Source organism: Choristoneura fumiferana, chromosome 9 (genome assembly GCF_025370935.1).
Source record: "Choristoneura fumiferana chromosome 9, NRCan_CFum_1, whole genome shotgun sequence".
Taxonomy (NCBI): domain Eukaryota; kingdom Metazoa; phylum Arthropoda; class Insecta; order Lepidoptera; family Tortricidae; genus Choristoneura; species Choristoneura fumiferana.
The window spans coordinates 16,009,654-16,023,377 of NC_133480.1; the positions used below are offsets into that span (position 1 = coordinate 16,009,654).

Below are 13,724 nucleotides of genomic sequence, written 5' to 3' on the forward strand. Positions count from 1 at the left end.
GTTGGCGCAGCGCAGGTACTCGCGGCGGCTGGGCAGCAGCGGCGGCGGGCGCGCGTAGTGTCCGCGGACCATGTCCGGCACGCGCCCGCGACCGCTCTCTATATATTACCGTTGGCGCAGCGCAGGTACTCGCGGCGGCTGGGCAGCAGCGGCGGCGGGCGCGCGTAGTGTCCGCGGCCCATGTCCGGCACGCGCCCGCGACCGCTCTCTATATATTACCGTTGGCGCAGCGCAGGTACTCGCGGCGGCTGGGCAGCAGCGGCGGCGGGCGCGCGTAGTGTCCGCGGCCCATGTCCGGCACGCGCCCGCGACCGCTCTCTATATATTACCGTTGGCGCAGCGCAGGTACTCGCGGCGGCTGGGCAGCAGCGGCGGCGGGCGCGCGTAGTGTCCGCGGCCCATGTCCGGCACGCGCCCGCGACCGCTCTCTATATATTACCGTTGGCGCAGCGCAGGTACTCGCGGCGGCTGGGCAGCAGCGGCGGCGGGCGCGCGTAGTGTCCGCGGACCATGTCCGGCACGCGCCCGCGACCGCTCTCTATATATTACCGTTGGCGCAGCGCAGGTACTCGCGGCGGCTGGGCAGCAGCGGCGGCGGGCGCGCGTAGTGTCCGCGGACCATGTCCGGCACGCGCCCGCGACCGCTCTCTATATATTACCGTTGGCGCAGCGCAGGTACTCGCGGCGGCTGGGCAGCAGCGGCGGCGGGCGCGCGTAGTGTCCGCGGACCATGTCCGGCACGCGCCCGCGACCGCTCTCTATATATTACCGTTGGCGCAGCGCAGGTACTCGCGGCGGCTGGGCAGCAGCGGCGGCGGGCGCGCGTAGTGTCCGCGGACCATGTCCGGCACGCGCCCGCGACCGCTCTCTATATATTACCGTTGGCGCAGCGCAGGTACTCGCGGCGGCTGGGCAGCAGCGGCGGCGGGCGCGCGTAGTGTCCGCGGACCATGTCCGGCACGCGCCCGCGACCGCTCTCTATATATTACCGTTGGCGCAGCGCAGGTACTCGCGGCGGCTGGGCAGCAGCGGCGGCGGGCGCGCGTAGTGTCCGCGGACCATGTCCGGCACGCGCCCGCGACCGCTCTCTATATATTACCGTTGGCGCAGCGCAGGTACTCGCGGCGGCTGGGCAGCAGCGGCGGCGGGCGCGCGTAGTGTCCGCGGCCCATGTCCGGCACGCGCCCGCGACCGCTCTCTATATATTACCGTTGGCGCAGCGCAGGTACTCGCGGCGGCTGGGCAGCAGCGGCGGCGGGCGCGCGTAGTGTCCGCGGACCATGTCCGGCACGCGAACGCGACCGCGTACACCCACCGGAACCTTCGACCTGACACACACCATAATCATAGTAAAAGAGGACAAGTAGGTTCACTACGAACAAAAGTACATCGCACGGTTTAAATGTGTGCGCGCCGGTTGGCGCCGGTACGCACGCACCCGCCGCACGCAAACACTGATAATTTAAGGAAGATTAAGCACCAACAGCTTATAAAACAATATGATTATGAAAATAGTGACACATAGCCAATTACAGGATCTCACAGATAGTCTCAAAATACAAGTTTAAGTAGTATATAAGTGTAGTGTAATAGTTTCGTGCAGGGACACATAAAAAAATAATAGATAGCTATAAAAAATATAGTTATAGTATTATGTGTAGGTAAACATGAGTAGTATGTATACAGTCGCCATCACCATTCCGGCGAATATATAAATAATATTTTTAAATTTAGTTTAATAATATTAATAATAATAATATAACGGCATAGAATCTGTCTGGTTTCTCTAGACACAGACATTAGACAATTTTAAGTTAACTATCGTAATAAAATTATTTACCGGTAGGTAATCTAAAATAGACGTCGACAACCCTAAGCGTCCGCGCCGAAGTAGGCAGTTAAAGGGTCGGAGTGGACTTACTTCTCCTGTTTTACTATGCCATAAATCAAAGGGGGACCTACTACGAAATTCGAAGTTCGTAGGTATCATACTGACCCTCTCACTCCATTGGCGTATGTAGGGTTATTTTTAAGGGGGGCCCGGCCTGGATTTTAGAGTTAAAATATCACGATAGATAGAAGTAGGTATTATAGAATTTTGAATCGGTAGCCCAACATCCTCATCAGAAGGTTCTCGAATGGCGTCCGCGGACCAGGAGACGAGCTGTCGGTCCAACAAGATGGAGCGACGACCTGGTTAAATCGCGGGATCGCGGTGGATGCGGAAAGCACGAGACCGGTCTGAGTGGAGAGCCGTGGGGGAGGCCTTTCGGCTAAAATGATGTGATGATGATGAGCCCAACATCCTGGGGTGGGCACTAGACCATACTGGGTGGGCGAATATACGCCTATGTGTCTTATGTCTCACACTCGTAAACAATATAAGCGTTAACGGGACGGCAAGAAGTTCGAATTTTGCACTTCGTAGTATAGTCAGGCCCCCGTAGCGTAGCGTAGCATAACAAATAGTACATTGTGTCTTAAGGACGGTAAATAAGAAATAACGAACGAGAGTCTATTAGAAGCCCGAAGTCGAAGACTGAGGGCTTTAATGAGTCGATGTTCGTAATTCTAGTACCGCCCGTGCGACATACAATGTGTTTCATCACATTTGCGAGTAAAATTGTATATTTGTAAAAGAAAAACTAATATTTTTTCAAAAATTGCCGATACCGCTGGCTGCGCTCTTGGCAAAGACTCCATTCAAGGAGTTTTCGGCCCATTTTAAAAGTACCTGTTTACAAATGACCGGTGTAACGATAGTTACCGGAAGGCGGGCCTCTGGTTGCGCGCGCGCCGGATGAAGTCCACTTTGATGGCGTGCTGGTCCACGGGCGCCGAGAAGCGCTCCCAAAGCGCCACGCGTTCCGTCGCAGACACAGAATTCACCAGCTTCCAGTCCTGCACACGCAACACCAATACTGTACTATCATCCTGTATCACATTATAGGCAAAAAAACTTAAGATGACCAGGGGGCCTACCACGCTCTCTTAATACGATTCAGTTTAGGCTCTAAACTGAACTGCATCGCTATTTCGTACCACGACGTTACTTTTGCGATTCAGTTCAAGCACGGTTCAGAGATAGCGATACAGTCATTTTCATTCACTCACTTCAAGCGGTTTTCGTACCGTGACGCTGAACTTGAGTGTGAATTGAATTGCTTCAGTGTCAAATTTAGCGATTCAGTATAAGTTACTCATTCTGTCAATTCTTTTGGAATTTTAAGTGTTTTACTTGGAATATCTTTAAATTTCAAGAACTTTTAAACTTTTATTCAAGTTTTATAACTTTTCACGACATTGTGCTTCTTAACTCCTCATTGATAAAACTAATTTTTCAGTGAGAAAAGAGACTCGTGGATTAGTGACAGCGTAATCAACACAACGGTTGCTAAGAACACGGAATGAGATAGAGTTATTGCTTTTTCAAAAATAAAGAGGATTTAGTATACAATATTTGGTTTGCATATAGCGGCATCCCTTTCGCGACTTAGCGTTTCAGTTTGGGACCAGAGACAATATCGGTCTTTCATTCACATGTAAACCATTGAGACTCAGCTCTGAAAAATAAACGTCGTGGTACCAATTTCGACGATTCAGTTTAGGTGCCTAAATTGAACTGCTCTGCGTTTGGATCGTTTATGAAAAGATCATGGTAGGCCCCCTGTATAGATAAGTCGACGTTACATATTCAAAAAAGACTAAAGAGCGTTTATACCTGCTGAGCTGGCAACGTTGCATTTTTGTTAGTTTTTCTCGATTATTCCATAAAAATTTAATGAAAATTTAAAATGTGGTCTGATAGAACTGTTCTTAATATATAAGTTAATGTCACTACTGCAATAATTATTTCGTGATACTTTTATTTTCTTTAAAAACCGTTAATAAACATTTGTTCGTTTTTAAAGAATATAGAAGTCTATCACGAATCATTATTGCAGTAGACACATTAACTTATAATATGTTAAGAACAGTTCTCATCATCATCCCAGCCTATATACGTCCCACTGCTGGGCACAGGCCTCCTCTCAGAACAAGAGGGCTTGGGCCGTAGTTCCCACGCGGGCCCAGTGCGGATTGGGAACTTCACACGCACCATTGAATTGCTTCGCAGGTTTGTGCAGGTTTCCTCACGATGTTTTCCTTCACCGCAAAGCTCGTGGTAAATTTCAAATGTAATTCCGCACGTGAATATCGAAAAATTCAGAGGTGCGAGCCGGGGTTTGAACCCACGACCCTCTGCTTGAGAGGCGATAGGTCAAACCACTAGGCCACCACGGCTTCACAGAACAACACAAGAACAAGAACACAACACAACACAACACAAGACAAGAACAGTTCTATTCGTTTTTACCTCTACCAGTGCTACATAGGCACAAGACCGTATCCGTTAATGAACCGTCAATGTAGTAACCAATCTAAAATGACCCCACACTGCGTGCACTTTTCTCTGCTCTGCTAACACTGGATATTTTGAAGAACTCACAATGTACTGTTCCACGTGATTCGGACACATCCAGCGACCGGTCGGCAGGGCCGTCAGCGGCGGATCCAGACAGTCCTGCAACGAAACATATCCAGTAAAACAATGCTCATGCCACGGTGACTCATTTATGGGTTGACTAGCTTCTGCCCGCGGCTTCGCCCGCGTGGAATTCGGTTATCGCGCGCTGTTCCCTCGGGAACTGCATTTTTCCGGGATAAAAAGTAGCCTATGTTCTCGGGCCCATAAAGTATCTCTATGCCAAAAATCACGTTGATCCGTCGCTCAGTTACCTACGTCGTGAAAGACGGACAAACACACAAACATACAAATACACTTTCGCATTTATAATATTATTATGGATGTCAGTACAAGTAACTCTAAAATTTTAAGAACTAGAAACATCTGTACTTAGAAACTAAATATGTCATTGTCTCATTGATTTTAAAGAAGAAAAACTTAATTTGAAACAAAATCATACATAATCAGTTGGGAATCGAATCTGATCGAACTTGGCTGCCTGTGCGCTGGTTTCCTACTGCTGGTTATTGCACCAGAAGTTTTAGAGAGCGTTTTACTCCCTCTACTAATTTATTATCCTTATACATACTCAACTCAATAAACACTTATTTAATCTGGGTGTTGCAGACTCTCTGTGCAGAGCACGCATGGAGACTCTTGGAAATCACAGTTTTTTTCCGAGACACAATAGTACATTTTACGTTAGTTCACGTTGCGGCGGAGAGCGGCGCTACAAGTGCGCAGCCTAAGGTATCGCCAATATTTGGAAGAATTATATTTTTTATTTTACAAATATAAAATTTTACTCGCAAATGTAATGAAAAACATTGTATGTCGGTACTAGAATTACGAACATCGACTCATTAAAGCCCTGTCTTCGACTTCGGGCTTCTAATAGACTCTCGTTCGTAATTCCTTATTTACCGCCCTTAAGACACAATGTACTATTAAAAGAGCCCTTTGCGGCGTACTTGCAAAATAAACCTTTTTTTTTAAGTTCTGGCGTGGTGAACTACGGACAGGGCATCTGTGGTCGCGGGGTCTCTCCAGGCATTCGGCAACGAGAAAGGCGCACTAAGGCTACATTTCCACCAAAGATGTGCGAGGATGTGTTGCGATGAACGTGTTTTTTATGAACCAACAGAAAGGTTTAATTTTAGTTCATTGTCTTAAGGGCGGTAAATATGGAATTACGAACGAGTCTATTAGAAGCCCGAAGTCGAATGAGTAAAATTTTATATTTCTAAAAGAAAGAATATAATTCTTCCAAATATTGGCGATACCTTAGGCTGCGCTCTTAGAAAAGCATTTGACTTCCACTTAGTGGCTAGGTTTTGCCATGCTCGATCTGAAGTGTCGCCACTCTGGGCTACTCCGGAGCCTCACCTGGTGAAACAGCAGCGGGCAGTAGTCGCAGGCGAGCAGCGGCGCCGCCTTGCACGTGCCGCGGCACACGAAGCACGAGCGCGCCGGCAGCGGCACGCAGCCCATCGCGTCCACTGTCACCAGGGACCCGTTGCCGTTTTTGCCGTTGCCGTTATCTGAAAGCAACGTTAGCATCACGGACCTCATATAAATAAAACCGCATTCAAATCGGTCCACCCGTTTAAGAGCTACGGGGCCACAGACAGACAGAAACACAGACACACAGCAGTAAAACTTTTAACACCCCTCTTTTTGCGTCGGGGGTAAATAAAATGGCACTAGATAGATTTTTGCGTGCAATCCTGAGGGTGTCAAACTAGACTCAATTTTATTAATAAATAGCACTCTTAAAAAAGCTTTGTCGTTATTGACTTGCGAAAGCGTTTTCAAAAAAGGTGTACCTTTTCTTTCAAAATTTCTTTTTTTTTCATACAAATTTTATGATGCAGCTTTGTGACGCCCATACTGAGTGTATAAAAAAAAACGTCACAAAACTGACATTGTTGTTTGGGTAATTTTTTTAAATATCGGAATTCGATTGTGCTCTTGATTCTGAGTAGGAAAAACCAATATAATAAAAATATTATTTCTAAAATTGAAAAAAAAAAGAAAAGGTACACTTTTTTGTGAAAATGCCCACAAATGTGTTTCAAAATATCAAACAAAAGCGTTTTTTAAGCTACACAATTTGTACACATTATTCTAAGTCATAAATAATAATAAAAATAGAGGTTTGCTGCACTGAACCACAAACCATTAAACTATATTGCTCCCAAGATAACTGAACCAAGAATTGAATATTTTCTCAAAACGAAACAAAAATGTATGGATGGAACCATCCTCACTACCAGCTTTTCTTTTTTAAACTCAAGACCATGCAAGTCGTCCTTTCCTTGGCAGCCAACTCCTCACCTTTATCAGTCCCAGGGAACGGGCAGGGGACCCTCATCTCCCGCGGCAGCTCAAACTGCCGCGGATTCATGATGCGCGCAGCCCGCACCAGGATCTCCATCGGAGTCAGCTCCTTCTCGGGCTCTTTCTCTTTTTCCTTCTCTTCTTTTTTGTTGTCTTCTTCCATCTTTTTGGTGGAGTTGGAGCGATTGCGAAGAGACCTATATAATTTGTATATTTTACATATTTCATACAAGTGGTTAAGTGAATTGTTATTGGATGACTTTTATTATGAACAAAATACTTTCTAAAAAGTTTCTTGCTACGCAATGACAGTTTTGCAAAAGCGCTGGTAGAATAAAAAAAAGATAGAACTTTTGTCTGTATGTATTCAGTTTGATTGCTGTCTCAAGATATTGTACTACTTGTATTAAGAGCAGAAGAGAGATAGGAATTGTTCATACCAATAGTGTCAGGCACTAATTCTTTCTAGTACTTAGTACAGTCAACTACAAAGATATTGATATGGCCAAAATTACAAAACATGTATACACACTCTTAGGCTGCGTTTTACCGGAGAAACGCTTCATTTAACTATTCTCGCACAGCACTGCTCTGGTGGAAACAGAACAGCTGACCAGTGACCGGAGTGAGGCTAGGTAAATAAAGTGTTTCTATTGGTTCATGAAAAACACAATTCTACTTGACACATCCTCGTACATCTCTGGTTGAAATGTCTTCTTAATGTAACTTTGGTTGCATCTATTTTTTTTAATCGACTTCAAAAAAAGGAGGTTATCAATTCGGTTTTTTTTTATGTTTGTTACCTCAGAACTCCGTCATTTATGAACCGTTTTGAAAATATTTTTTTCGTTCATCTAGGAATGCTTTCAATTAGGTCCCATAAGCACCAAATCAGGATCTGATACAATACAATACAATACAAAGACTCTTTATTGTACACCAGACATAGTAAGCGATACAGAAAACAGATACACAGAGAAAAAAAATTACAAGGTGAGCAATAGGCGGCCTTATCGCTCAAGAGCGATCTCTTCCAGGCAACCTTTTTTACAGAAAGAAGGAAGGACTAGGTTACAACAGGTGGTGCATCAAAAGTAGATCAGAAAAATTAAATGTAACAGAAATACATCTACGAATACATATATAATTATATTGTACATATAATATACGTCTAAAATAAATATATATCTGATGATTGGATCCTAAGGAAATCGAGGGAACTCTACTATTCAAAAATTGTAGGGACACCTATGGTAATTTTGATATATTTAGTAGTAACTCATGCATTTACTCTTGTAAATCATCATTTGATATAATGAAGACCACATTTGACCAACGGAGCGACTACTCAATAACAAGTACTTCACGGGTTGAATTTCAATTACTTTAACACAGTTGCTAAGCAATTTAAGCTCATCATAATGCATATGGTGAAATGGAATGGGTGATGATGATGAAGCACCAGGACTCCTCAATAACGAATGTCTCTGCATCGGAAAAAGCAATTTTTCGTAAAAGGTAACAAGCAGTTGACATTAAACTATTGAATCTTAGATCTGTCACACTAAAAGCGTGAAAAAAAAATTATAACAAAATTGAACAGACTACAAAAAACCATGAAAATAATTTTCTACCAGTCTGAAGTTGGTGCCTCAGCATGAGCCAGCAGTAGTGATTTAAGCCCAATATACTCGTATAGTACCTACGTAGATGAGATAGACGACTATAGGTCCACTCCTGCTGGCTCTGAGGCACCAACTTCAGACTGGTAGAAAGTTATTTTCATGGTTTTTTGTAGTCGGTTAAATTTCTTTGTTATAATTTTTTTTTGTAGTCCACTATAAGTTACAGTCATTCTCGATGACGCGCGTTTCTTATTACAATGTCATTAGTTTCTTATTTCGACAAAATCACGCGTCTTATAATCTTAGGATGTTACACAAGCCTAACAAAAATTTGATCAACTTGCCTGATCTTCTTGTCGTCAGGTTTCTGGTCAGCAGGGGACTGCGCGCGGCTGCTGCGGCTGCTAGGAGGCTGCTCCTTGTCCGAGCCTGCGCACTCCTTGCACAACCATAGCCCAGCTGGTATGTCATTCTCATCGAGCGGCGGGTCACTAGAGGGAACAGGGAGGGAATTTAGTAACAGTATAAACAACATTACAATAAAGATCATGGAACAATTGATAATGAATTGATACTAAATTTTCGTCCATGTACTTAGATTTTGCAAATAGGGTCAATTTTGTTGATGAATAAATTTGAATTTAATTAAATTTTTTCAACATAGTGATGATATGGGATTAGGATTACTAATGTAGGGGCAAAAAACTTTTTCACTTCTCATGCTCGCAAAGTTCGTGTTTATGCTGTATCTAGGCGACATAAAATGACTTTTTATGCTCTAGTGCATAAAATAAAATCTTTGTCTAATACCAACTCAAGACCAAGGTAATCAGGTGTTAACAGCCACTAAAAAAAAAGTTTCTATATATTTTTTGATTTATATAAAACTAAAAATCAATCAATCAGTAAAATTAAAATAATGGAATTATTATAATAATGCATAAAAAATAAAAGGTACATAGAAAGTGAATCATTGTTTCCACTGTTGCTATTTCATTTCCTCGCCATCTAAGTGAAAAGCAGAGTGTAAAACTCGAGCATTAAACCCATTTTCCCCTCGACGTGTCTATCCACCCTCGCCATACGCGGCTCGGGTGGCTATATGAATGCCTCGGGTAAAATGGCTTGTTTTATGCTCTTGTTGAACAATCTACTATTCTCAAAGTATCAAATTCCAAAATATTGCATGGCATAATGTTCAAAATTTCAAGTCTAACCTAAGATATACCTAAAAGGAGCAATTGACAGCGACAGATAAACTCTGTTGAGTTTTCGCCCGCTGATATGAAATTTTCTTTTAATTGTAAAATTATTATGGTTTATATATAAATTTAAAAAAACCTACTTTTCTAGTATTTGTTTCTGTAGGGGACAGTTCTAACCTTACCTAACCTACTTTTATGGTAGCAGTTGGTTTTTATGGTTAGTTTGTGTGCAAAGTGAAATTTTGAACAAACATTTTATTGGAATAAATATAATATTATATATATAAAATTATATAATATTAGCCCAAAGAAAATGTTTGCTTAGTAAAGGTTAGTCATAGGTAATAAAACTTGACAATATAAAATTATGCCAAATGATAATTTGACCAAATGAATATAACGACAATGAAATGTAAAACATATGCTAACGATTTGTTTGGGAAATGAAACTACGGAGATAAGTTTTTTAGGAAGTTAAATTTGGCAAAAAATATTTTGCCAAAACGGCAGTACACCGATGATATGTACATTTTGGTTGTATGCACATTTTAGCATTTGCATGTTGTAAATTAACATCCAAAGGCGAAAATCCCCTACTATTTAGAGTTAATTTAAGACATTACAGATCTCAGAAATAAATATACAAAAACTGCTTCTCTAAAGGCAGGTATATAGCTATACTGTATAATAAAGTGTACATGCATTTTTGACTCATCACTCTTTTTTCACTCTCTCTATAATCAAAGATACTGCACACGTAAGTGATAAAGACTTTTACATATTAGATAGATAGATAAAATGTTTATTTGATACTTCAAACACAATCAAAATTACAGAAATTAAAAAGAACAGTCTAACTTAGAAGTAAAAAAAAAAATATTGTATGCGCTGCAGTAGTGCAAAAGGGCCATGGCTCAGTGGTGGCCCACAACAAGTGTTATTTATGTATTGGATATCATGTTCTTCATTCCAAAGAATTATCAAATTTCTGGAAAGTAAAAGCTAGCTAGAATAACATTATAACTATTTATGGACTTACTAGCAACCAAGATGGAAGCTTGCCGGGCAACGATCGCAACAAATAAGGTCCCCGCCTTCCCCGCACGCGTCACAGGAGTCGTGGTTATGACCTTTGCCAGGCCTTTTATAGTATGGGTGTTGAGACTTTTTACTTTTCTGGGTGCTTACTTCTTCGTCTGGAGGCTTTATCAATGCCTTGATAAGCTAAAACACAAGAAGGGACTTTTAGAAAACCCAGCATTAGCAGTCACAACGAGGCATAGTTCCATAATAATGCCTCAAGTAAAATGGCGCCATTATGAAACTTCAGGGCCTGTAAAAAGTTACAAACTGCTTACCGGCATAAGCCCACCCGACGTGTCGAGGTCATAGCTTACGTTGGACATTGCTACAGTTAAAGAAGCCCAAACTATCGGCTTCTTAACGAGTTTTATCAAATAAATCGAAGTGCAAAAAAAAAGTGTCTATTTGCACAAGAAATTGTCACATACACAGAGGTATCGACGTTTTTAAGGGTACATTTTGGATTTTTGTCAATCAAAATAATCATAAAACACAATTTATATGTCAAGAATAAACTGAAAAAGCTAAAAATCTCATGAAAATACAATCAACAATACCGACAGATTTACGATATTAAAAGATGGCCGCCAAGCGTGAGTGAAGGAAGCCTGACAGTTGACACTAGGTAGGTAGGGACTTAGGGATGTTACCGTGATCAAGCCGTGATCGCAATTTTACGGTTTTGTTTTTGAGAATTATCTTTAAAAAAACAGTCAATAATATTTTGCAATGGCATAACAATTTTAGTTCATCGATAGTGAATTAACAATATTATAACAGATAAATGTGATTTCTTGTACACTAGTAGTATTTTTCTATTTCAAACATAACACTTCCGACTTTAATTTCATATTGCCATATTTAAGGAATGAATTTCTACTATAATACTGAACATGATTATTTAAATTATGGGAACTATATTTTCTGTCACCTAAGTTTAGATGTGTCACTAATTGGCAATAATAATTATCTTGGTGATTGAATTTTGATGATCAAACTATAATTTTAGATACAGGTTTACATTAATTTGATGGCATACATAGAGATAGTTTTGATTAATATGATGACCAATATATATTTTTTGTACAGATATTATAATATGGGTATTTTTTTTATTCGACTGGATGGCAAACGACCAAGTGGGCCTCCTGGTATTGCCAACATATTCAGAAAATTGGATTGGGAAAACTACGGAATCAACAAGAGATCGCTTTTAAGCGATAAAACCGCCTATTGTCTACCCCGAATGTTTATATTATAAGTTTTTTGTACTGATTTGTGGTGCGCAATAAAGAATATTTGAATCAACGTCAGTGGTAGTCACCTCAACCATCTAAGATTCGCCGATGATATTGTCTTGTTAGAGGAAGACCCCAATAAACCAGGACACATGTTAAAAACAAAAGTTGAGATGTAGGATTAGAAATTAACGCGAACAAAGCAAAACTAATAACCAATTCATCAGAAGTTAACATAGAGGTTTACGGAAACATGTTAGAATATGTGAAGGAATATACTTACCTAGGTCAAACTATATCTCTGTCTAAAGAAATAAATAAAAGAATAGCTTGTGGATGGAGGAAATATTGGTCACTAAAAGAAACAATGAAAAATTAAAACATAGGGATGCATATCAAGAAAATAACTTTCAACACCTGCATCCTCCCATGCATGACATACGGCTGCGAAACATGGTCGTTAACAGACAGGCAAAGAGAAAAAATAGCCAGTACTCAAAAGGCAATCGAAAGGAGCATGTTGGAAATCAGACTTAGTGATAAAATTAGAAATACAGAAATAAAAAGAAAAACTAAAGTCATAGATATAATTCGCATAAATAATTTGAAGTGGGGTTAGACGGGACATATGCTGCGCAGCGGAAGGTACAAATGGAGCAAACAAGTAACCTTATGGTACCCAAGAGAGGACTGTAGAAGAAAGGGGCGCCCAAAAACAAGATGGAGAGACGGCATCCGCCTAACACTGGGACCTTACTGGACCAGGGTAGCAGAAGATAGAGCTCAGTGGAGAGAGCTGGTGGAGGCTTATGCCAAGAGGCAAGCTGAATTTAGAGACATAATATAGCATAGAACATTTAAACATGTACTGCTAAAGTTGCAGAGAATTCAGAATAAAAAGACTTACTACTATACTTAAGACTATAGATCTGTCTCTTAATGATAAAAAATATCTAAGAACCATCGCTAGAAAACCGGTTTTCAAGTAAAAAAAACCGCATTAAAATCGGTCCACCCGTTGAAGAGCTACGATGCCACAGACAAACAGACACACACACAGACATAAAAACACACTCACATGGCGGTCAAACTTATAACACTTTTTTTTTAATAAATAGATCTTTCCAGATATTAAATTATACTCGGGACTCTTCAAGCTGCATCAAAATTCATGTAGTAATAATGAATGTGTGAAAGTTGATAAGTAATGCACTTTAGGAGTCTTTGGTAAATTTTATGACCTTTGTCACCACCATGGACCATTTTGACCAGATTGGCATTGAATATAATATCTTGTAACATTTTAATTCTAACATAATCTTAATAACTTGGGGATGGTAGGAGGTTGAATAAAACAAGAAATAATTCATTTATTTCTTTTAGCAGTATCAAAATTATGTAAGCCAGAGCCAATTGAGCAAACGTCAAAGTTAAACGGACCTCACGATACTAACGCCATCTAGCGATATTTCGCCTCTATGAAAACCCTCATTGAAGTTGTCTGTTACCCTAAAAACATCAAACATTTTGTTTGATTTACTTACATTGCTTTTTTGAATAAACTTTAAAGAAAAAACTACTTATTATCATACTTTTATTACGCTGTAGGTCGGTAGTCGTTGAACTGTGCGGTGTCGTACATTGAATCATAAAAGTCTACACCCACAGCTATTTTCTGATCCCGTAAACATTGTAAAGTTAGAGTAAGAAAAGGAAAATAAAGTTT

At 41.0% G+C, this 13,724-nt stretch overlaps 1 protein-coding gene across 1 annotated transcript in view; it reads right to left on the minus strand.

The window, feature by feature from the left end:
• The window catches only part of LOC141431522 (uncharacterized), a 31,102-nt gene extending 19,741 nt beyond the window's left edge, over positions 1-11,361 (minus strand). The window contains 8 exon segments of the mRNA XM_074092709.1: positions 1,210-1,328; positions 2,768-2,901; positions 4,490-4,564; positions 5,894-6,048; positions 6,845-7,044; positions 8,817-8,963; positions 10,717-10,901; positions 11,036-11,361. Of these exon segments, the coding sequence (XP_073948810.1) occupies positions 1,210-1,328; positions 2,768-2,901; positions 4,490-4,564; positions 5,894-6,048; positions 6,845-7,044; positions 8,817-8,963; positions 10,717-10,901; positions 11,036-11,083 (1,063 nt within the window). The 5' untranslated portion in view covers positions 11,084-11,361.
• Positions 11,362-13,724: the final 2,363 nt, after the last annotated feature.